Source organism: Natator depressus, chromosome 6 (assembly GCF_965152275.1).
Source record: "Natator depressus isolate rNatDep1 chromosome 6, rNatDep2.hap1, whole genome shotgun sequence".
NCBI classification, from domain to species: domain Eukaryota; kingdom Metazoa; phylum Chordata; order Testudines; family Cheloniidae; genus Natator; species Natator depressus.
In genome coordinates, this window is record NC_134239.1 from 56,384,388 (window position 1) to 56,408,516 (window position 24,129).

Sequence of the window (24,129 nt, forward strand, 5' to 3'; positions counted from 1 at the left end):
CACGCAGGAGAGTTACAGCTCAGCACTTCAGTGCACATTGCTAGTCACACCCTCATAATATGAACTGAAGGCAGTGTAGACATGTCCTAAAAGTAGTGGTTACTGAACTTAATTTTTTGCAAACAATGAAAGCTTGGGTGGGGCAGGAGAGAACACAAGGCATACTGGTTTTACTATTGTCAACCTAATGTTTTGTGAGGTCTGCATACACTTCCTTATTACGTGCTGCATATTTTTAAAAGCTGAAATACTTTGATACCTTATTTAAAGGAGGATATTAACACAAGGCAAACTTGGTTTGGGTGGACCCATGGGCACAGAATGTGTTTTGAAAATTAGTCTATATACAAAAACATATTGGCACTTTTCTCTTATTGAAGATATTTTTGAACATGATTCTCCTGTTGTGTGATAGGACCAAAGTGTAGGGTGTAATCTGTCCATTGTTTCTATTAAAGAGTTACACCTGTTTCCTCCATTGGACCCTATATGCACAACTTAAGATATCCACTTACAAGTTTTGACTGTTTGGATTTGGAAACAATCAGACTAGTTTAAAAAGTTCATCACTGGCAAAACAACATTCTAAATATTTCTAGCTTTTTGTAATTTTTTTTGGTTTTTTTGGTTTACAGTTTCAGTAAAATGTTGCACTGTTCTATGAAAACAATTCTGTGCAGTACATCTTCACTCTTTCAAAAGTATTGTCCTACCACCATGTCACCACTTCAACCCAGCTGTATGAGCTCTGCCATCTCTGGTCTTATCTTCCATATGAATTATAGGAGCCTCATTTTAAAATGTTTGTTTTATTTCTTAATTTCTCACTGCATGGAGAAGGGATGTCAAAACAGCCTTTTTCCAATAGCAGATAGTATGAATCTGTGCAAGTGGACCACCAGTGCAGTTCACGCAGAATATTATTTATTAGTACTTGCATTAGTTTGAATGCTATTTTTGTAGCTTTTAAAGTGTGTTCCATACTAGGTATTCCAGCAAATTGTTGGCTTTCTTTCTCCCTCCTGACTTCAGTGTTCTAGCTAGTTAATTTTTTTTTGAAGTGATATAAAACACACAGAAGCTACTCATCATTTATTGAATGTGTTTAAAGACTTGCAAAAGCTGTGATTTTTAAAGAGATTTCACTGCATTTATCATGCTGACTTCTCCAAAGGTACCATCTGTGCAGGATACCCAGTCCTCTCCCTTCTCCTAACATGCAACAACCATAGCTCCCTGAGCTATTTTTGTGGCCCTAAGGGCAGTAGTAACTAGTAGAGTCACAAGCAATCCCTCTTCCCTCAGCTGGTAGTAGTGAACCACCATGAAGTTTAACCATTACCCTATGAAACTTTTTGTCATTTCATTTCTGAACCACAGTCACCAAAGAAGTTTCCCACAGGAACTGCAACTATCAAGCTACTTTTCATTGCACTACAATTGTCTCTTGATATCCTTATATGTTGTCTCATTGGATTTGCCCTTCCCTTTTTTTGTAATGCTGTGGCTCTTCAGCTCGCATTGGCTTATGAGATAAACAATAGGATATTGTCCCACAGTTAGAGATCTTGGCAGAACCCCAGTTCAGTGGTTGAAGTCTTTCTAATTGGCCTCAGCATTCAGCCTCCATTTTCACCTTGATGCTTCATCTTTCTATGTTTGAGAGATAATTTGACTCCAAAGCTATTTGTTGTGTGGGTGTTTAGGATGTCCTCCATCCACTTGAGCCCTAAAAAGGCAATAAGAGTCCTCAGCGGCTTCAAACAGTGTCCTTGGGGCAGAAGAATGTCTAATGGATGAGTAGAAGGGGAAAGTATCAGATCTATGTGCAAATGTCAAGCTGAGCACTCAAGCAGTATGGCACTCCTGGAAACTACCTTAAGTACAGCCCAAGGCTTAGCCCCTACTGCTTCAAGGATTTCTTCTTCAAAGAACATGTTTAAGTCAGCCTTCAGCACTAATCACCAGACTGTCAGTGCCACCCATGTCAGAGCAAATCCAGTTTCCTTTTAGGCTCAGCAGGATAGTTTCATCTGCAGAGAGTTCTGAATCCTCCTTCTGGAGAGTAAGGACTCTGCCATGCAGTCGCTAATACCTTCCAGACCTTGCGACTTGAAGTCACAGGTTCCTGAGTTCCACCTGCTCTGAGGCATTGCTTCCTCACAGAAAGAGGCACTGAGTGATCAGCTGCCATCTAATGCAGCCCTGCTAAAGTCCTTTAGATATGAAAGTGTATTCTGTTCACACAATCCCAGAAGCCATATGCCTAGCAGGAAGGAAGAACACAGTCTCATGCAAACGGAGTTGATCCATGATATATCCTCACATGTGGTGCATATATCAGATTGTGATGAATCAGGTTCCCATAGAGAATCCAGTGAGGTGGATCACTTCACCACTTGCCTGAATAAGAAGCTACCACTCTTCTTCTCATGACCCTGAGAAGAGCTAGGTCTAGCAAAACGCTGCTGCCTTTGAGTGATTGTCCCTATTGTATTCCACTGAGGGTTATGTGCATGCACCATGCTCCCAGAACCAGAACTTTTGATAATAGTACTGTTCAGCAGTCTGCGTATGCACCCTGCACTGCCTCATGTCTTCACCCGAGGTGATAAAGGGCATGGCAGAACTCCAGTGTCTCCAGTTCCTTCTCACCACCTCATGGTCTGAGTTGGAGCTTTTACTTTCCTATCATCCTTGTGACACACTGTACAAAAATATTCTTAGTATTGTTCGTAGTTTCAATTTATTGTATTCTGTATCCCCTTTTTGATTTTTGTTCAAATTTTCCTTTCATGACAGACTTAGAACTTGGGATGTTGCTTTGGTGGCAATTCTTGCCACCACCCCCCTACACCCCACCCCCAGTATTCGGGCCAGGGTACAGGATTATACCAAAGATGTTGAGGTTCAAAACCTGTGCTTCCTGCCATCACTCATTTTCCATCAGCAATGAGCACCAGCGCTGTTTGTACTGCTTGGGGGAAGCCCACATTGTGGTTAGGTGCAGTATCTGCCTGTCCTTTCCTGCCCATACTTGAGAGAATTGGACTCTCCACCTCAGGAAACACACCTTATGGAGGCTGCCATGAGGCAGTCATTGGATCCTGGCCAGGGACCACCCCCTTACCCCCGGTATATTGGCCTGAACATGCGAAGGTTGTTTCCCCCTACTGCAGAACCTCGTCTGGATCCGCTGGTACTAGTGCTAAGCACCCCGTGCCAGGGCCTAGCCATGAAGCAAGAAAGCATGTACATAAGCATGGCAACAAATCTTCCTCCACGTCTAAGACAGATTTGGCACCGATCATGGGTTCCAGCCATGAAGGAGCCAGGTATTCCAAGTCTCACAAGACTGAGAAACAGCCATATCAATCACTGGATCCACCTGTACGGATCCTGCGACTCCGCCAGCTCTGACTCTGCCAGAGTCACAGGAAATGTCAGTCCCCAGACAGATGCAGTTTCCGGTACCAGCTCCTCCAACGGATAGGATATCATTGACCCTTGGGAGACTTGGAAGCGCCCTGGTTCCCACAAGTTATTTGCACTATAGGGACTATGTTCTCTCTAGGCCCCAATCTGATCATCAAGTCCAAGGGACCCTTATCTGCTCTGTTCCTGCCTCCCCCCGTTGGCGAGATTTCTGACTCCTATGATTCAGATGATACGGATATCCGACGTGGTCCATGGGTCCTGTTCCAGATGCACGATGACCAGACAGTTCTAACAGCATGGTGGCAGTTCCCCACCTTGCCTGACCCACAGAGTTGGTATCCAACGCCATGGTCACAGGCTACACAATATCAGGGTCAACTGGGTTGGCCATACTGGAGCTCGTGGCCCCAATATTCATGCTCCAAATGAGCTACTTCCCAGTCCCCAAAAAGAATGTAGGATGGAGACTGATATTGGCAACCATTCCATTTCCAAACAAAGATTCTGCATGGTCACACTTGCAACAATCATTCCCTCCCTAGAAAAAGGCATATGATTTATGTCTCTTGATATACAGGATGCCTACTTCCATATCAATATACACCTGACACACAGAAGGTTCCTGAGGTTCAAGGTGGGACCTTGACACCTTCAATACAGGGTCCTACTGTTTGGACTTACCATTGCCCCGGGAGTATTCACCAAAGTTTTCTCAGTAGTTGGAACTCATCTCAGATGTCAGAGGATCCCTCTTTTTTCCTATCTTCGTGGCTAGCTATGGCAGCATGGTCCCAAGACGAAACCCAGGAATCGACATCCCAACTCATTCTACTCCTCTCCTCCCAGAGGATCAACGTCAAAAATCAACCTTAAGTCCTACACAGTCGCTGGAGTTCATAGGAGCTCTCATAAATGCGACTTCTGCCTGAGTTCCAGGTTCCAGACAATGCGAGAACTAATCACTTGGGTGACTTCCAACCTTTCGGTTCTGGCCAAAATCTGCCTTTATGTCTTGGTACACATGGCAACCTCCACATATGTCATGTCCTTCACTCACCTACAGTTGCGCCCCCTTCAGCTGTAGCTCCAAAGAGTCTACTCCCCCACTCATCAACCTATGCATACTCTGCTCAGCATGCCACCTGACGTCCTCTCCTCACTACAATGGTAGATGGACCCACTACGGATCTGCTCAGGGATGACCTTCCTCCATCCTTGCCCACTGTGACTATCATAACACTCATCCCTCACAGCCTGGGGAAGGACGGGCAACTGCATGAAACAAGGCACCTGGACGCTATGGGACACCAGGATGCACATAAGCATATTGGAACTCTGGGCAGTACGCAAAGCTTGCCAGGTGTTCCTGCCAACATTTCAGGGTTGCAAGTTCTCCATGTTAGACACCACCACCGTAGTCTTTTACTTAAACAAGCAAGGGGGAATGAGATCCTGAGCCCTATGTGCCGAAACTATACTCCTATGGGAATGGTGCATAGAATCGTATAACTGGAAGGGACCTTGAGAGGTCATCTAGTCCAGTCCCCTGCACTCGTGGCAGGACTAATTATGTAGACCATTCCTGACAGGTGTTTGTCTAACCTGCTCTTAAAAATCTCCAATGATGGAGACTCCACAGCCTCCCTAGGCAATTTATTCCAGTGCTTAACCACCCTGACAGTTAGGAAGTTTTTCCCAATGTCCAACCTAAACCTCCCTTGCTGCAATTTAAGCCCGTTGCTTCTTGTCCTATCCTCAGAGTTTAAGACAAACAATTTTTCTTCCTCCTCCTTGTAACAACCTTTTACATGCTTGAAAACTGTTATCATGTCCCCTCTCAGTCTTCTCTTTTCCAGACTAAAGAGTTTTTTCAGTCTTCCCTCATAGGTAATGTATTCTAGGCCTTTAATCATTTTTGTTGCTCTTCTCTGGACTCTCTCCAGTTTGTCCACATCCTTCCTCAAATGTGGTGCCCAGAACTGGACACAATATTCCAGTTGAGGCCTAATCAGTGCAGGGTAGAGCGGACAAATTACTTCTAGTGTCTTGCTTACAACACTCCTGCTAATACATCCCAGAATGATGTTCGCTTTTTTGGCAACAGTGATACACTGTTTACTCATATTTAGCTTGTGGTCCACTTTGATCCCCAGATCGCTTTCCACAGTACTCCTTCCTAGGCAGTCATTTCCCATTTTGTATGTGTGCAACTGATTGTTCCTTCTTAAATGGAGTACTTTGTATTTGTCCTTAGTGAATTTCATCCTGTTTACTTCCGACCATTTTTCCAGTTTGTCCAGATCATTTTGAATTTTAATCCCATCCTCCAAACCACTTGCAACCCCTCCCAGCTTGGTATCGTCCACAAACTATAAGTGTACTCCTCCATGCTATTATCTAAATTACTGATGAAGATATGGAACAGAACCGGACCCAGAACTGATCCGTGTAGGACCCCACTTGTTACGTCCTTCCAGCATGCCTGTGAACTACTGATGATTACTCTCTGGGAACGGTTTTCCAACCAGTTTTGCCACCCACCTTTTAGTAGCTTCATCTAGGTTGCATTTCTCTGGTTTGTTCATGAGAAGGTCATGTGACACAGTATCAAAAGCTTTACTAAAGTCAAGATATACCATGTCTACCGTTTCCCCTCATCCACAAGTCTTGTTACCCTGTCAAAGAAAGCTATCAGGTTGGTTTGATACGATTTGTACTCGACAAATCCATGCTGACTGTTACTTATCACCTTATTATCTTCTACATGTTTGCAAATTGATTGCTTAATTATTTGCTCCATTATCTTTCCAGGTACAGAAGTTAAGCTGGTTGGCCTGTAATTCACTGGGTTGTCCTTATTTCCCTTTTTATAGATGGGCACTATATTTGCCCTTTTCCAGTCTTGGAATTTCTCCCATCTTCCATGACTTCTCAAAAGATAATTGCTAATGGCTCAGATATCTCCTCAGTCAGCTTCTTGAGTATTCTAGGATGCATTTCATCAGGCTCTGATGACTTGAAGACATCTAATTTGTCCGAGTAATTTTTAACTTGTTCTTTCCCTATTTTAGCCTCTTCTGATCCAACCTCATTTTCACTGGTATTCACTGTGTTAGATGTCCCATCACCACCAACCTTCTTGGTGAAAAATGAAACCAAGAAGTCATTAAGCACCTCTACCATTTCCATATTTTCTGTTATTTTCCCCTTTCATTGAGTAATGGGCCTACCCTGTCCTTGGTCTTCCTCTTGCTTCTAATGTACTTGTAGAATGTTTTCTTGTTACCCTTTATGTCTCTAGCTAGTTTGATCTCGTTTTGTGCCTTGGCCTTTCTAATTTTGTACCTACATACTTGTGTTATTTGCTTATATTCACTCTTTGTAATTTGACCTAGTTTCCACTTTTTGTAGGACTCTTCTTTTTTTTAGATCAAAGCCAGGGTGGTCTCTTGTCATACTTCCTATCTTTCCTAAGCAGTGGGATAGTTTCCTCTTGTGCCCTTAATAATGCCTTTGAAAAACTGCCAACTGTCTTCTATTGTTTTTTCCCCTTATACTTGCTTCCCCTGGGATCCTGCCTACCAACTCCCTGAGTTTGCTAGTCTGCTTCTTGAAATCCATTATCTTTATTTTGCTGTTCTCCTACCATTTCTTAGAATCATGAACTCATCATTTCATGATCACTTTCATCCAAGCTGCCTTCCACTTTCAAATTCACAGCCAGTTCCTCTCTATTTGTCAAAATCAAACCTAGAACAGTCTCTGCCCTAGTAGCTGTCCTCACCTTCTGAAATAAAAAATTGTCTCCAATACATTCCAAGAACTTATTGGTTAATCTGTGCCATGCTGTGCTATTTTCCCAACAGATGTCTGGGTAGTGGAAGTCCCCCATCACCACCAAGTCCTGTGCTTTGGATGATTTTGTTAGCTGTTTAAAAAAAGCCTCATCCACCTCTTCTTCCTGGTTAGGTGGTCTGTAGTAGACCCCTACCATGACATCACCCTTGTTTTTTTACCCCTTTTATTCTTAGCCAGAGACTGTCAACAAGTCTGTCTCCTATTTCCATCTCAATCTCAGTCCAAATGTATACATTTTTAATATATAAGGCAACACCTCTTCCTTTTTTTCCCTGCCGGTCCTTCCTGAGAGAGCTGTACCCTTCGATACCAATATTCTAGTCATGTGTATTATCCCACCAGGTTGCTGTGATGCCAACTGTGTCATAGTTGTATTTATTTACTAGCATTCTGAGTTCTTCCTGCTTATTCCCCATACTTCTCGCATTAGTATACAGACATCTAAGATACTGATTTGATTTCCCCCATCAGTTCTGTCTTTCCTTTATCCCTGTTATAACAGCCCATGTTCCCCTCAATTCCAAACCTTCTCCCAGGTCTCCATGTTCTTGACTTACCTGTGGGCTTTGGTCACCTGCCCCCTTCGAACCTAGTTTAAAGCCCTCCTCACTAGGTTAGCCAGTCTGTATCCAAAAATGCTCTTCCCCTTCCTTGATAGGTGGACCCCATCTCTGCTTAGCAGTCCTTCTTCCTGGAAAAGCATCCCATGGTCAAGGAAGCTGAAGCCCTCCTGGTGACACCATCTTTGCAGCCAGGCATTCACCTGCAGGATGCATCGATTCACCTCCAGGATGCATGTATTTTTGCCTGGGCCCCTACCTTTGACCGGAAGGATCGAAGATAACACCACCTGTGCTCCCAACTCCTTCATCCTTACTCCCAGAGCCCTGTAGTCACTTCTGATCTGCTGAGAGTCATACCTCATAGTATCATTTAGTGCCCACATGGATGAGTAGCATGGGGTAGTAGTCAGAGGGCTGAATGATCCTCGACAATCCCTCCTACCATCTCGGATATGGTCCCCTGGCAGGCAACATACCTCCTGGGATGTCCTGTCAGGGCAACAGATGGGTGCCTCTGTCCCACTCAGAAGTGTCACCAACCACCACGACCCTACATTTACTCCTGGGAGTGGTGGCTGTGGGGTACATGGCTTCTCCTCCTCCTCCTCTTGGGGGTTATTCCTCATCGCTCGTTGCCAGGGCAGCATATCAGTTTTCTATCACCATGGTGGGTGGAGTAGAGGTGGAGCACTGCCTGCTGCCAGCAGTAACTAGCTGCCAGTGTCCTCCCTGTGACAAAGCCTGTCAAGGTTCCTCCCCCACTCTGAACTCTAGGGTACAGATGTGGGGACCTGCATGAAAACCTCCTAAGCTTACTTTTACCAGCTTAGGTTAAAACTTCCCCAAGGTACAAATTAATTTTATCCTTTGTCCTTGGAATATCCACTGCCACCACCAAACTCTAACTGGGTTTACTGGGAAACATAGTTTGGACATGTCTTTCCCCCCAAAATCCTCCCAACCCTTGCACCCCACTTCCTGGGAAAGGTTTGGTAAAAATCCTCACCAATTTGCATAGGTGACCACAGACCCAAACCCTTGGATCTGAGAACAATGAAAAAGCATTCAGTTTTCTTACAAGACGACTTTTAATAGAAATAGAAGTAAAGAAATCACCTCTGTAAAATCAGGATGGTAGATACCTTACAGGGTAGTTAGATTCAAAACATAGAGAATCCCTCTAGGCAAAACCTTAAGTTACAAAAAAGACACACAGACAGAAATAGTCATTCTATTCAGCACAATTCTTTTCTCAGCCATTTAAAGAAATCATAATCTAACACATACCTAGCTAGATTACTTACTAAAGTTCTAAGACTCCATTCCTGGTCTGTCCCCGGCAAAAGCAGCATATAGACAGACACAGACCCTTTGTTTCTCTCCCTCCTCCCAGCTTTTGAAAGTATCTTGTCTCCTCATTGGTCATTTTGGTCAGGTGCCAGCGAGGTTACCTTTAGCTTCTTAACCCTTTACAGGTGAGAGGATTTTTCCTCTGGCCAGGAGGGATTTTAAAGGGGTTTACCCTTCCCTTTATATTTATGACAAAGCCATATCCTCCTTCCCCTGTGGTGTGACAGTAGTCCTCTGTAGCTGGATAGCTTCCTCAGCCTTGGATGTCTCCATGTGAATACTCTCGAGGAATTCCTCCTGGGCATGGATGCTCTTCAGCCTGGCCACCTCCTCCTGTAGCTCTCCCACCTGCTTCCTGAGAGATTCCACCAGCAGCCACCTTTCGCACTGGATGGTTGCCCCTGCAGCCTGGCTTTCTGAGAGTGGGAAATGCAGGCCATTGTCTCTGTAAATCCACACCAGGATCTGGGTAGAGGCATCCATGGTTAGCTTGTCTATCTGGATAGAGGCGCAGGTGGAAGAGACAGGAGCAGCATTGGCACTGGCAATGCAACCCTTCCTAATCATAGCGACAGTATTACAAATTCCTCTCAAACTCCCCTGTTTGCTAACTCCCCTTTGTTGCTTAGCTTCTGGCTTTAAGGCCTTCTCTCCTAGGTCAGCCCTATCACACATCACATTCTTTTGACAGCAGCCTACCTGTCGTGCACCCAGAACGTGATTGCCGACGCTCTCGTCAGAAACTTTGCAACCAGCCACTAGTGAGAGTTGTACGACTCTGTGATCACAGACATCTTTGGTCAGTGGGGAACCCCCGTTAGGGATCTTTTCACATCCCACAACAACACCAAATGCACCCAGTATTGTTCCTGGGGAGGAACTGGAGCTTAATCACAGGGGAGAGGCCCTAGTCATTGGTTGGTTGAACCGGACGCTACACCTTCCCCCCTTGCCCCTCTTACTACGAGTAATTCACAAGATCAGATGAGAGAAAGCAACAACCATCCTGATTGCCCCCTTCTGGCCTCACCAATTCTGGCTCCCACTTCTCCCCTACATGTCAAAGCACCCTCCACTCATGCTTCAGATGTTTCCAGAGCTACAAACCCAACACAACAGCAGACTCAGACACCCCAACCCACACACACACTTTGACTGACGGCTTGGTTTTTGGATGGACACCTCAACTAGCCCAGGAGTGCTCTCTAGCAATGAGAGAGGTCCTTTCAAGCAGTAAAAAAAAAAAAAAACCTCCACAAGACGCTCATACTGCACCAAATGAACACATTTCACTTCTTGGGCTACACAGCAGGGCCTTATCCCTGAAGTTATGGGCATCCCACTACTCTTGGAATATTTTCTTTATCTGAAGATCTCGGGACTTGACCTCAGTTCCATTTAGGTGCATGCAGCTGCCAATAGAGTCTTTTACCCACCGGTAGATTGCCGTTCGATATTTACTCACCCCTTACTGTACGGTTCTGGAAGGGCCTTCTGCGGAAATACCCTCCCATTCAGTCTATCACCCACCAATCAGACTTTAACCTAGTCCTCACTTCGCTGACAACCACTCCCTTTGAACCCGATGGCCTCCTGCTCACTGTCCCTCCTGTCCATGAATGTCACTTTCCTCATCGCCATTACATCAGCTAGGAGCGTTGGTGAACTGGGAGCTATAATGGCCAACCCCCCTTTCACCCCTTTCCATAAAGACAAGGTCTCTTTACATCTTCACCCCAAGTTCCTACCCAAGGTGGTTTCCCAATTCCACCTCAGTCAGTCCGTACACTTACTCACCTTCTTGCCCAAGCCTCATGCCTCTAATGACGAAAGGAAACTTCACTTGTTAGGCATTTGCAGTCCTTGGCTTTTTATCTTGAGCGGACAAAGCTATTTTGGAAATCTCCAAGGCGCTTTGTTGCCATAGCAGAGAGAATCAAGGGTCAAGCCATTTCCATCCATAGAATTTCCAAGTGGGTCTCAGGGTGCATTACGTGCTGCTATCGATTATTGGGACAGTCCCCACCTGAAGGGATTTGGGCCCATTCCACAGGTCCATTCCAAGAGCACAGGCATCAACCACATTTGCACTTCACAATGTCCCCCTTGTAGATATGTGGAGTTTGGTATTATGGACAGATCAGAGGTGGGAGTTGACATCTCAATAGTGAATGAAAGATGATGGTTAGGGTGGAGATTGACTGTAAAGAGCCTTGAGAGTGGAGACCAGCAGCATGTCTGATGTAATAAAGAAGGGGAAGCCAGTGCAGTTCAAGGAGAGGAGTGACATGGTCAAACAGAGGGTCTAGGAAGGTGAACTTTGCAGCAGCATTCTGAATGGAAAATTTGCGTTTGTCAAGACTAGAGGAAAGAATGTTGTGGTAATTAAGATGTAAGAACTCTCATCCAGTTCTAGTTGATGAAAGCTCCTTTTGAAACAATCACTTCCTGTGAGCTAAGTTTCTTATGTTGAAGGTCAATTTCCTGGTAGCTTCAGTTAGTAGAATGAGTGAGCTTCATACTCCAGTGACAGTATATCTTATGCCATTTGGATAGTCTTTGCTTTTTGTAAGGGAGGAACTGTCTAGAACTCTCCAATGGCACTGCAAATTCAGAGGTGGATGTGGCTTCTTGTGTGAGGGAGATGGCTCAGGTTCTCATCCTCTGCTGCCATATGAAAGAACTAAAAAATCTTAAGTGTTTGGGATTTTTCCATTTGTCATATGCTGGGAAACTGAGACACAGGAAGGGACCCCTGGAAGATTTCTTCCAAGAAACACAATTACAGGGTATTTGTTCCATTCTTTGCTGTTACGTGTGGAAGAACTGCTTTTCTTCTACCACAGTGGCTGAGATTATTAAATTTGCAAATGACTCTCCTGAGGTCTACAATCTGTAGAAAGGCCCCATCTGCAACTCTGAGATTCTCTCTCCCTCAATATATGTTAGTTTCATCTGCGGCATCCTTCAGGGCTAAGTTGATGTCCTTAGCTAACTAGACAGAAGATGGAGAAGAGTGTTTGACTCTCGCTCAATTTACCTGTAGAGATGTCAACATTTACAAATGCAGTGAAATATCCTTAAAGGAAAACTCCTCCTCCTTCATACTGTGTTTCGGCATGTGAGGAAAGTAGGTATAAATGTTGTGCCAGGCCACTTCTAAGTGCGCTTGATTGGGTGTGGGAATGGAAGTGTGTAAGAGAGCTACCACTGTGGATTACTTTTGCTGTGGCAGGCACTGTTTACTTATACTTTTTTTTTTTAATTAATCAGGGATAGAGGGAAGAGAGAAAGTGATGGCTTCCACACTTCAGCCTTATTTGAAGCATGTTGTCTATTCTTGAAGTTACTATTTTCAGTTATTTTAAGGCTTTTGAGGAGCTGGGGTGCCTACAAAAGTAAAATCTTATGCAAATGTCTGTCTCTGTCTTGAACGATTTAGCTATTGGAAATACGTATTTAATTCATTCGCACAGTGGAAGTGGCTAAATTCCTGCTTTTTGAACCCATGTAAAATGAACATGCTATTTTTGTTTGCAAAACTTTCAATAAAAATGGCTGGCAGTTCCTTTTTACACCTTATATTTTAAAGTCAGTGTTTGATTGTGGGATTACCAGTCATGTCAGATCTGAAATTCTCTACCTGACATGAGGAAAAGGAATCACTTTGTTGATAAACAGAATACCATGGTTAGCCAACTTACATAGGAATAATGTATGGGCCTGATTTTATTTATTTTAAATACGGTAGATGCATGATTGCATGTCTCTTGTGGTGTGCAGTCACCACATATGCAAATCTGGTAGTGGAACATGGAAATGACCAACAAGCTATTTGCATATGCAGGTACCACCGGGCCTGTGCATGGTACATGGCAGCTGTTTACAACTAGATATCTAACTTGTTTAAATTATAGATACTTTAGTAACTGACTTGGATGTGGTCTAGATGGCCTGGTAAGCTTTTCTTCTAAATGCTAACTTAATTTGTACATGTGACTTGAAGATGTAAAATCCATGGACCCATCTGTCATGCAGTAAAACCTGGGGTTTTTTTCAGCGCTTGCGTATGCTCAGGTAGATATCTATAGAGATATTGTATTGTGTGGGAGTATACCCTCTTTGCTTTGTGTACGGGCTGAGAAGTTCAGGGAGATGACCACTTAATAGAAATGAGTATGGCTACTACAAATTTAACAAAGCACTGGGTATAAGTAGGACTTTTACTAATGTAGTAGTGATGGTGACATGATCAATGAAAGAAATAGCTAAACAGATGTAATATTTTTTTCTTGACTATGTCTCTATTGACGCAGCTCTGAAGCAGCTGCTGCTATCTCTCGTTCATCTTTTTTCTCCAGAGCTGATTTTTTTCTCAAATAATTGAAGTTAAAGTAAATGGTAAATAATTGTATTTAACTTCATAATATGAATAAAATGCATTGATCAGTACATCCTTGTTATTGTTAAGTCATGATACTTGCATCTGGTGCCTTTTGTGTTTTACCTGGGTGAAAAAGAAATGAAGGAGAAATATGGTTTGGAAACCTTATGGTCCTAAAAAATGTTGGAGTTGGTGAGTAGCCTTGGGTTATTACAGCACTGACAGAGTGTTAAATTGGAAGTGGTGTCTTCATCATTTGGGTGTGAGTATGGAAGGAGGGGAAAACAGCGGGGTCTGTTTGCTGTATTAAGCTGTGAGATGGTGTCTTGATGATCCTTACCAATTTCCTTCCTATATCACCTTTTCTTCTATAGGATGTTGCACTTGTAACTTGTAAACCTCCAACTGAGGGAGAATGAACAGTGGTGTTCTTCAAAGCCAGCAAATGCCACTCTTGTACTGGACATACTAGTGTAAAATAAGGTGGCATTTCTGTGAATGCAGAACTGGAAAAAATTCAAATATCTAAACATTTCAGTTTTACAAAGAGAAACTATTTTAATTGTTGCCATTTTTTTTAAATGGAGAAGTAGTGGCAGATAACTACCTTTCTATAAGAGGCTAAGCAAATCAGGCATTTAGCAAGAAGCCATTTTACTGGACTTTGTTATATACCAGCTCCAGTCCCTTTTCTCTTTGGACTAGAGAGGGGTCTAAGCCCCAAAAATTAAATCTGCAACCAGATTTGAACCTCCAATAGTTCTAAGGGTTTTGGATCTTCTCTTTTGGATTGGGGAAATCTTTGCTCTGAACTAGCATCTCACTTGTATAATGCACTATGAATCTAGGGTTTTACTGTAATCTACAAACTTTATTTGAAAACGAGTTTGTCTTTTTTTAAAAGTGTTTAAGATGTGTAAATAGTCATCTAGAACCTCCTGAGAAATATTGACAAACTACATATATATTAGTTTCCACTTTGATATATACTGTGTGTCCTCCCCCTTCTTTGTAGGCTTTTGTGGATTTCTTCTCTCGAGGCCTCCATGTGGAGTACAAGAGCAAGGGCATCATTGTACAGGTGAGTGGAGTTTGTTTCATTTAAGTATCCCTGTTATTGTGTGGTTACCACAGTAACAGTTGTCTTGGCAACAAAAGGAAATCGTCCCATTCACTCAAAAATGTGATAATGATAAACCATTAAAGATACAGTTTCTCTTTTTGTTTGTCCCAGTAGCAGTTGTTTCTGAACTCTTCCTGTTGAAATTAAGTATAAATGACTTAAAAACAAAAACCAAAGATGAGTGTTACAAATCATTAAATATTAGAAGATCAATATAATTGACAGAACCTGTTATGATTTTAGCTACAATATATTCCACAAAACTGATTGATTGTAGTTACATACTGACTGGTTACAACATTCCTTAATCTCCTGGTATGTTTGTCATGACATTATGCACCAGAAATCCAATAGCTAACCACACTAAGGACTAGAACACAGAACCTAAATATCCTTTAGTTTATCACTAGTTACGAATAATGCTGGCAACTCTAATAAAGTATGTAACAGTAAGATCTCTGCACTCGCAGTTGCTTACACTGTGGGGAAAGGTAGCAGGAAGAACAGCTTTGCATCGGGCAAATAGGTTCATTTTGAATATCAGATTCCAGTTGTATAACTTCACAACTTGATATTCGTATTACGTCATTTAATAGGTTTTTATCTTTGCCTTCTAGTTTACCTGCAGTAACTTAGCTGTGTTTACAGTAGACCAGTGAACCATTTGGATACAAATTAAGAAAACCAGGGCTTAAGAGCGCTGAATCCAGCTATGTGACACCGGCTGGCTTTGTTTGCAGGACCGTGTGCAAACCTTTCTGTAGTTTTGTTTCTCACATCCCTTGTGGGTTTGCTTTGAGTTTCAGAATTGTTTGAACTCAAAAACTCAAAGCAGTACTCACATGACCCCAAGTTTTGCCTGTTTTTGGGTGTCGCAACCAATGATTTTTTTCATGGTTTTCACCCCAGAGCATAAATCAGGGTTGGTGAGAGTTTCATAAGACCCTGTCTACTCTACATGTACAGGTGTTATTTCTGTAAACCGTTTGGAACACTCATCTGATCTGGTTACAAACATGGTTGAGTTGTGTCCATAGCTACCACTTTGCCTGCCCATATTTTGTATCATGTGATGTTAGAAAATTGTGGTGGCTCTTAGTGCTTCAGCAGCAGGTCATGCTCAGAGGGCATACATGTGGCATATCAGGTGCAGCATGAGGCAATTTACTCTGGGATGTCCTGCCACAGAAAGCTTGGAGGAAAGGAGGACTGACCAGGCAGGTTACACAGTCAGGGAAACAATGCTACGTGATGCTAAATAAATAAATCAAGTCTTTTAAACAAGGTACAGGAGAACAGTTATGAGCTGCCATTCTTAGTGAGTACTAGCCATGAAGTGTCTGGACACAAACTAGGTTTTCGCTAACTGGTTAAGAACATCTCAGATGTGTTGAGTAGACATGTCCTTAGGCAAGGAACATCTTGTCTGTTTCGTGGCTTTTCCTTTTTAGAGCATAATAAAAATGTAATGCTTGAAATGCCATTTGTCCTTGTTGCTCAACAGTATTGTGCGGACAGTGCTAGGAAAAGGACAACTTTTGATTCAATAAGCTATTGCATGCAATGTCCCTACAATGGCTTCCTTGTTTAAACCTACACTAAACTTTTTCTTAAAATTCCTAACTGTACCACTGGTGCAATTTCAGTAGGAGTACCAATGGTGAAACTTTAGTGTTGACAAGGCGCTGGTGGCTGATGATGTTTTAAGTATTGTTGCGCAGACCTGCTCTGCGCAGGAATAGATGACATGGTAATGAAAATGCAGTCAGCATGACACTTTTACACAGGCAAGAAAACTTAGTGTAAACATGGGAGAACCGCCGCAGTGTCCTCCCCCCCGGAGTGTAGCGTCTAAACTTGTCTAGCACAGGATGTAGAGAAGCTGAGAACGTGTGTATTTTGCAAACTTAAACTTCACTGAAAGCTGTTGCTCTATTAGGTTTGCCTGTCTTCCTGCAAACAAAGTTTTCCCCTAGCTACCAGCATGTTTTCCGAAAGACTTTGATATCCCAAATGTGTCAAGGTAATGAATAGTGTCAGCCTGGCTTCACTTCTCGGGCATGCTGGCTGTGGGCTCTCAATTGGTGGTAGCTCCATCTCCTCCCTAAATTTAAATGAATAGCCATTCTGAGTTGTGTGGGCCTAATAGCTGGTGATCAGGATTTCTTATGCTAATTGTACTAAGCTATTGGTCTTTCTTCCCTACCCCAGTCTGAGCCCCTGTGCCTACCACTAATGAACATTAGAGGCATATCTTTAAAGCTTGGCCAACGTGTCTCCTTCATTCCCTTAGGAGTACTTCAGCCTCTTGATAGCTGAAGTATGGGGTAGCTGTTTGAAGTGGCATGTCCTCAGCTTATACCAGACCAATAGAAAACACTTGTGTGAAAAGCAGAAACACACAATAGTTTGCTAGTATACTACTTCTGAAACTCAGTACAAGTTGTAGCAATGCTGCCCGAGTGAAAATGCCTTCTCTTTGGAAGCCAGGTTTGATCAGTGTGGCTGTACTGTAATGCAGAGAAACTTTTAGGTTCAGAAACAAACTCCTCTCTGGCTCCACAGGCCACTTCCAGTCTTCATTTGGAGAATAGCAACTAGATAGTCTCAGGGTCAAGTATTCCTGTGTGTGTGTATGGGGAATGGGATGAAAATCTATAGTGGAAAGTAGCTGCCAAGAATGAAAGGAATATGGAAAAAAGTAAGGATTTCTCGCAAGACTAACTTGCAGGTTCACTGTTAATGGGGATGCCTATGATCTGTCTGCAGAAACATGAGTCTCCATGGGATAGTCCGTCTGAAGGGGTCACTGGGTTCTTCTTCCTTCTGTTCATTTTATTCCTATTTCCTGCTTCAGAACAATAGGCAGAGAACAGCTTTCTGTCAGTATCGTGCATTTTTGCCTCTTTTCAAATACTTTAAAACATATTTTAAAAGTATAAGGAAAGAAAAAATCTTACTCTATTTACATTTCTTCCTAATACCGCTATTACAGTATTCAGGCAGTGGCATAGTACTGGATTTTCTTTCACACTTCTCTGTTTGAAGGATTTTCCTTGAATATCTGAGATTTTGTTTTGTTGTTCTGTAAAGTGGTTTGGGGGGGGGCATTAAAGAGGCTTTTTCATAGAAGCCTGAAGGTCCCTTCCTGTACCTCCCAGGTGGGTGGTAGTACCAGAAGATCTGAATGCAGCAGTTTCTCAAGAAGCATCAGTATAAAAAGATTATGGTCCAATTAGTCTTCCTTCATATAGGGAGTGAGTGTGGTTTACAAGCTAGTGCATAAGCCAGGGACACAGGACTCTTGAGTTCCGTTCATAGGTCTCCCACTGATTTATATGATCAGCTGCTCTACAGACTTTTCTGGCCTGAACAGTGTGGTGTCATATGCAAGCACCCAGTTTTACCTGTAGCAAACCTTGCTTTGCTTACAGCCTTTCAATCTCTGGATCCCAGTTGAATAAAACATCTCTCTGAATAGTTTTGCCACTTTTGTATTTCCTAGGAAAAATTAACAGCTTTCAGGACATAAAGGAGCTTTAGCCCAAACAAAAGATTGCATTCTTAGTGAGAGACGGTAGAGCTAATGTTTCTGAAGCATTTTTTTCACTATAGAATGCAGGAGACAAAATGTTGTTCCGTAGTCTTACAACTTCTAACAACGTTGAAGTGTTTGGAATAATGGCTAGAGAACGCTATGCATAAATTATCAGCGGTACAGCTTATTCCCACTCTGCTCAGTTTCTCTGGGCAGACAATGGATTATCTTTCAGCACCATCTAGTTGTGCATCGAAGTAGTGCAATTTGTACGTAAACTTCTTTTGTTTCAGAATGGTGTGGCTAGTTAAGATTGAAATTGTATTTTGCCCAAATTTGCAGAAAGGTGTTGAGGGAAAAAAAGGGGACGTCTTAAAAGAAACACTTGCTATATTTTACTTTAAATAGCTTGTCCTCAAAACTTCATATGAAACTTACGGAAAAGATGCTGGCAAGATTTACAGCCTTGAGACTCGAAAAGGGATTTTGGAGAATTTATTCACTGGTGAATTTGGAATTGCCAAATAGTCAGTCAAATTCCAGCAGACTTTTGAAAGGCACCAAATGCAAAGTAGAACCTTTTAATTTAAAAAGTACAGGCAAAATGTTCAAACTTGGGTGCCTAAAGTTAGGCACATAAATTCATATTTAGATACCTGAATGAGTGGTGTGGTTTTACAGAGATGTTGCTGACCTATAAAGAGATCTGAAGGCATTTACACTTCTGAAAATCAGACCACTTTAATAAAAGTGCCTTTCTCCACATTTGAAAATTGTGTGCTAAGTCTTTAAGCCCTTTATTTGCAAAGAGCCTTGAAAGTATAAACTGATCACTGGGAGTATTGTTATGCTGACTTTAAAAAATGCACGTGGGGGGTGAGGGGAATCCCAATGTGCATTAGCCATTCTTTTCCCTGAATTCCCCAATCAAGTCTTGTGTGCATGGGACTGTTTCAGCCCATGCAGAAATGTACCTCCTTGAGGAATGGAACACAGCGACTAGCAATACTTTAGAATGGGAAATGGACTTCCTTTTACAACGAAAGCAACAAGGAAATCTGGGAAGACAGAATGAAGTTACCTAAAATTGGAATTAGCTCAGAACACTGGAGCTGACACTATTCTCAAAGTTCCATAAACAAGCACAAGTACCCTGATTTGAAATCCTCTGCAAGAGATTTACCCATCACCGCACTCCTTAATGCCACACTGCGGCATTGGTTCGGTAACAGGTCTGCCTACTGAATCGTGAGCCCCACTATTGCACCACCTGGATTCTCCCAGCAGTTCTTCTGTCCAAGTACTGATCAGGACCAATACTCTTTTCAGCTTGTGAAATCTAACAACATCATAGCCCTGGGTTTTATGGCTATGGATTATTAATGCTCTTGAATCCTGATTGTATTTATTTGTGTTTGCGTGTGTATGTATATACGTAATATACACATGCATACACATGATAGATTGTGATTTCACCAAAAGGTGATCAGATTTTTTTTAAAGTTTAACTAAAGTTCATACCTTTTTTTAGAATTCTGCTAGCTACAGGTCACCTAATGTACACTATGAACTTTGTTTCTTCTTGCCATCTTCAGTAGATATATGTAGAAACTGTCTGAAAACACACTTAGAACTATTTAGAGAATATGTTTTCACAGCATTATCAGAATCATAAATTGTACAGATTGTTAACGTAGTCATAAATGATCTGGAAAAAGGGGTAAACAGTGAGGTGGCAAAATTTGCAGATGATACAAAAGTGCTAAAGATAATTAAGTCCCAGGCAGACTGCAAAGAGCTACAAAAGGTTCTCTCAAAACTGGGTGAGTGGGCAACAAAATGGAAGATGAAATTCAGTGTTGATAAATGCAAAGTAATGCACATTGGAAAAGATAATTCCAACTATATATATAAAATTATGGGGTCTGAATTAGCTGTTACCACTCAAGAAAGAGATCTTGGAGTCACTGTGGATAGTTCTTTGAAAACATTCACTCAATGTGCAGCGGCAGACAAAAAAGACAGACAATGTTGGGAGTCACTAAGAAAGGAATAGATAATAGGTCAGAAAATAGCCTATTACCTCTATATAAATCCACGGTACACCCACATCTTGAATACTGTGTGCAGATGTGGTCACCCCATCTCAAAAAAGATATATTGGAATTGGAAAAGTTTCAGAAAAGGACAACAAAAATGACTAGGGGTATGGAACAGCTTCTGTATGAGGAGAGATTAATCAGACTGGGACTATTCAGCTTGGAGAAGAGACAACTAAGGGGGAATATGACAGAAGTCTATAAAATCATGACTGGTGTGGAGAAAGTAAATAAGGAAGTGTTATTTACTCCTTCTCTTAACACAAGAACTAGGGGTCACCAAATGAAATTAATAGGCAGCAGGTTTAAAACAAACAAAAGGAAGTATTTCTTCACATAATGCACAGTCAACCTGTGGAACCCTTTCCCAGAGGATGTTGTGAAGGCCAAGACTATAACAGGGTTCAAAAAAGAACTAGATAAATTCATGGAGGATAGGTCCGTCAGTGGCTATTACCCAGGATGGGCAGGGATGGTGTCCCTAGTCTCTGTTTGCCGGAGGTTGGGAATGAGCGACAGGGAAGGATCTCTTGATGATTACCTATTCTGTTCATTCCCTCTGGGGCACCTGGCATTGGCCACTGTCAGAAGATAGGATACTGGGCTAGATGGACCTTTGGTCTGACCCAGTATGGCCATTCTTACGTTAAGAAATTGTAATGTCAGGGAGTGCCTCTGTGTAAATATGGAATCCACCTCTTCCTGACAAGGCTGTGAGCATGTTTCTCCCAGGCCAGGTATGGTGGGTCTTTAAAACTTAATAGCTGTCTATTCAGGTGGAAGGACCTTGAGGACAACAGTTTAGCTGGAGCCTCGGAGAACTAGTTTTCTCCTACCTAGTTTACGGAGGCTGGTGATAGGAAAAGTGGAAAAACACCAGCAGCAGAACAAAGGAACCAGGTGTTGATGGGAGACACATAAACTCAAGGGACTTATTGAACAGGAAGCTTTGGATAGGAAAGAAGAAAGTGGAGGCAGGCTTTTGTAGCATGGGTCCTTTTTAAATGCTGACCAGCCAAGGTCAGAGGCAGCTAGCTGACCTAGAGAAAGGCTCCATGTTTTTGAAGGGAAGGCTGTAGGGGAAGGATCTTTGGTGCACCAGAACACTCTGCCCAGGCCCAGAGAACTCTCCATAGTTATGAGGAAACTGAGGTAAGGGAAATATATACAGGCATGTCTTATTTTCTTGAGATGTGTGTGTGTCATGCTCTTAAGTAAAGAGCAATGGTCTTTATAATCCTGTGGAAGTCTGTCTGTCTTGGAGTTTTGGGAGAGAGGTTGTGTTTAAGCTACCGGGAGGGAGCAGAGGGGGACGGCAGTGGTCCCAGGGGCTGGGCAGTTGGACTGCAGGGTCTCTTGCCTCAGAAGCAAATGCTAGCTAGACAGCAGCTCTATACTTGGAGAGCACACCTAGAGACCCCCAGCCAGGATGTACAATATGAACTTTGTTTCTTCTTGCCATGTTCAGTAGATGTACATGAAACGTTTCTGAAAATACTCTTCACTTACTGTCATCTCTTTTCCTCCCTGCAGAGTGTTCTACCGTATTTTGTGGCTACAAAAATGTCTAAAATCCGGAAACCAACCTTCGATAAGCCCAGTCCGGAAACATACGTAAGAGCTGCCCTCTGCACAGTAGGCCTGCAGTCCCGGACCAACGGATGTCTGCCCCATGCCATTTCTGTAAGTTACCTTGAAAAAGGGGATGTTATTAATTTTGTGTGGTCCTGAGTATGTTCTGCATGTACTCTGACCGTGGAGGAAAGGGAATGCTGAATTACATTAATTACCTTTTTTAAAATCCTGAGACTGACACTTGTTCTTTCGTACTTAGTGCTAATTTTGTCACATTTGAAGATGTAGAAGAGATTAATTTTAAATTTGTTTGGTGCAGGTGATAACAGTTGGAGTTTTTTCTTTTAATTTCTTAGGGCTGGATCTGTTCTCTTCTTCCCACCTCAGTAGTCATCAACTTGACAATGCAAAAACACCAGCAATTTCGAGCTCGCTACTTAAAGAAAGTGAAGGAAAACTAAGTTGCAGCAACTTGATCAGATGTTTTGACACATGGTGGCTCAGTACCCACAATTCAGCACCAAATAGAATTAATCACATTTAAAATCTTCTCTTGTCGTTTTTACTTTTTAATGGGACCAAACACCAATTTAGGGTGGGATTATGATATAACATGACTTCTTTCCGGCCTCAATTTTCCAATGTTGATTTCAAAATATGCTTGATTTGTTGCTCATATGTGAATATGGGATATTAGCTGGATTTAATCATTAGCTGTATGTAATGTATTTATACCAATGAATAAGGAATTGTATCCCAATGCAAGTAGCTTGGTGTTAAAAGAAAAAACTCACAATAAAGCAAGTGAAAGTGCTACATTATTGAAGTCAGATGGCCTGCGCTTAGTTAAAAAGAAAAATGGAAGTTGATTGGCCATCACTTTAATGTTTTCATTTTGGAAACGACCAGTTATATAACCTCCACCTGTTTCCTGTATTGTGCATGTTTGGGTGAAGGGAGGAATGGTGGCAGTTTGTCTTTCAGGTATACTGCTGGGAGAAAACATGGTTATTTAAAAAGGCAAGCTAATGTTCAGTGATGTAACCACTCCCGAGGTCAGCTTCAGAGCGCTTGCTAGGATGCTATATGGCTAGTCTTCTAGTGATGTCTCCCCATGTTTCACTTAACAAGCTGTATGTGCATTGGGACACTGGGGAGAAGTGTGTGTAACTTCCCCTGGGTGGAGCTGCCTGGCTGCTATGTATGAGTCTCCAATAAAACCATTTCCAGGCTAGTGTCAAGTGAACTCAACTGAGAAAGACCACCCATTTTTAGTTATTTTTGGTTTTACATCCTAAAAGACCACTCAGAGCTTTCATCTAGTGTACTGAAACAGATTCTTGAACCAACATTTGAGTGTTTATGTGTAAATTAGAAGGATGTACTGTAATCTGTTTTATGAAGTGGAGGGAAGTGAGCCAAAGTACACAATGGGAGTGATATATATAAAAAAATCCTCAAACAGCAATTGTTTAAATTCATGCATCTTGAATATTAATGCTAACTTTTCAAAATATATTATCTTCTGGAATTCTAATGATCTCTTTAAAAGATGCCTGCTGTAATCTGTAGACAGTGTTAGCACAATATAGATAAATGCTACCAGTTACATGCTGCTTGTTAGTTGATCTGTAAAACACAGTATTGGTTCTTGAAATTCAGTGCTGTCTTTGTTAGGGCTGCTGGTTAAACTCTTTTTCTGGCACATGCACCAGTCTGTTCTCCACTGTGGGCCTGCTGATATAAGAAGCTGAATCTTTGAAACCAACGTCTAAAAATGAATATGCAAATTAAAAACAATAAATGAATTTAAATGTAGAGAAACTGCAGAATCAAGTGCTTCAAAAATTTGTTTCTAGGCTGAGCCATGAATGTGTTTTTACAAGCGACTTTTACACCGTGAAAAAATCTACTCTAGGAGGGGAGTGGGTTTTTGGATTACAAAAGATTGGATTGCTAAAATATTGGATAATTTTTAATAGGATATGTGAAATAAAAGCCATCACAGTTGGCACCCTTGGGTTGAAAGTTTTAACCCAGACAGAATGCTCCATTGAGGCTGCTCTATCCTTATCTCACCATGGGGGAACATTGATCGGGGGTGCGTGTGTGTGTGTGTGTATAAAGTCTATACTGCCCCTGCCGGTGTCTATTTGCTCCGTGGTTAAAGATTTTGGTCTCCATTGGCATCAAACTCTTTA

The 24,129-nt window shown here is 42.2% G+C and overlaps 1 protein-coding gene across 5 annotated transcripts in view; it reads left to right on the forward strand.

Annotated features, from left to right (window-relative positions):
- The window catches only part of HSD17B12 (hydroxysteroid 17-beta dehydrogenase 12), a 255,125-nt gene extending 231,258 nt beyond the window's left edge, over positions 1 to 23,867 (forward strand). For all 5 annotated transcript variants that reach the window (XM_074955307.1, XM_074955309.1, XM_074955308.1 and 2 more), the window contains 3 exons: positions 14,609 to 14,674; positions 21,887 to 22,036; positions 22,285 to 23,867. In XM_074955307.1, coding sequence (XP_074811408.1) covers positions 14,609 to 14,674; positions 21,887 to 22,036; positions 22,285 to 22,389 — 321 coding nt within the window. In that variant the 3' untranslated portion in view covers positions 22,390 to 23,867. The remainder of the gene's footprint in view (positions 1 to 14,608; positions 14,675 to 21,886; positions 22,037 to 22,284) is intronic.
- The last annotated feature ends 262 nt before the right edge of the window (positions 23,868 to 24,129 follow it).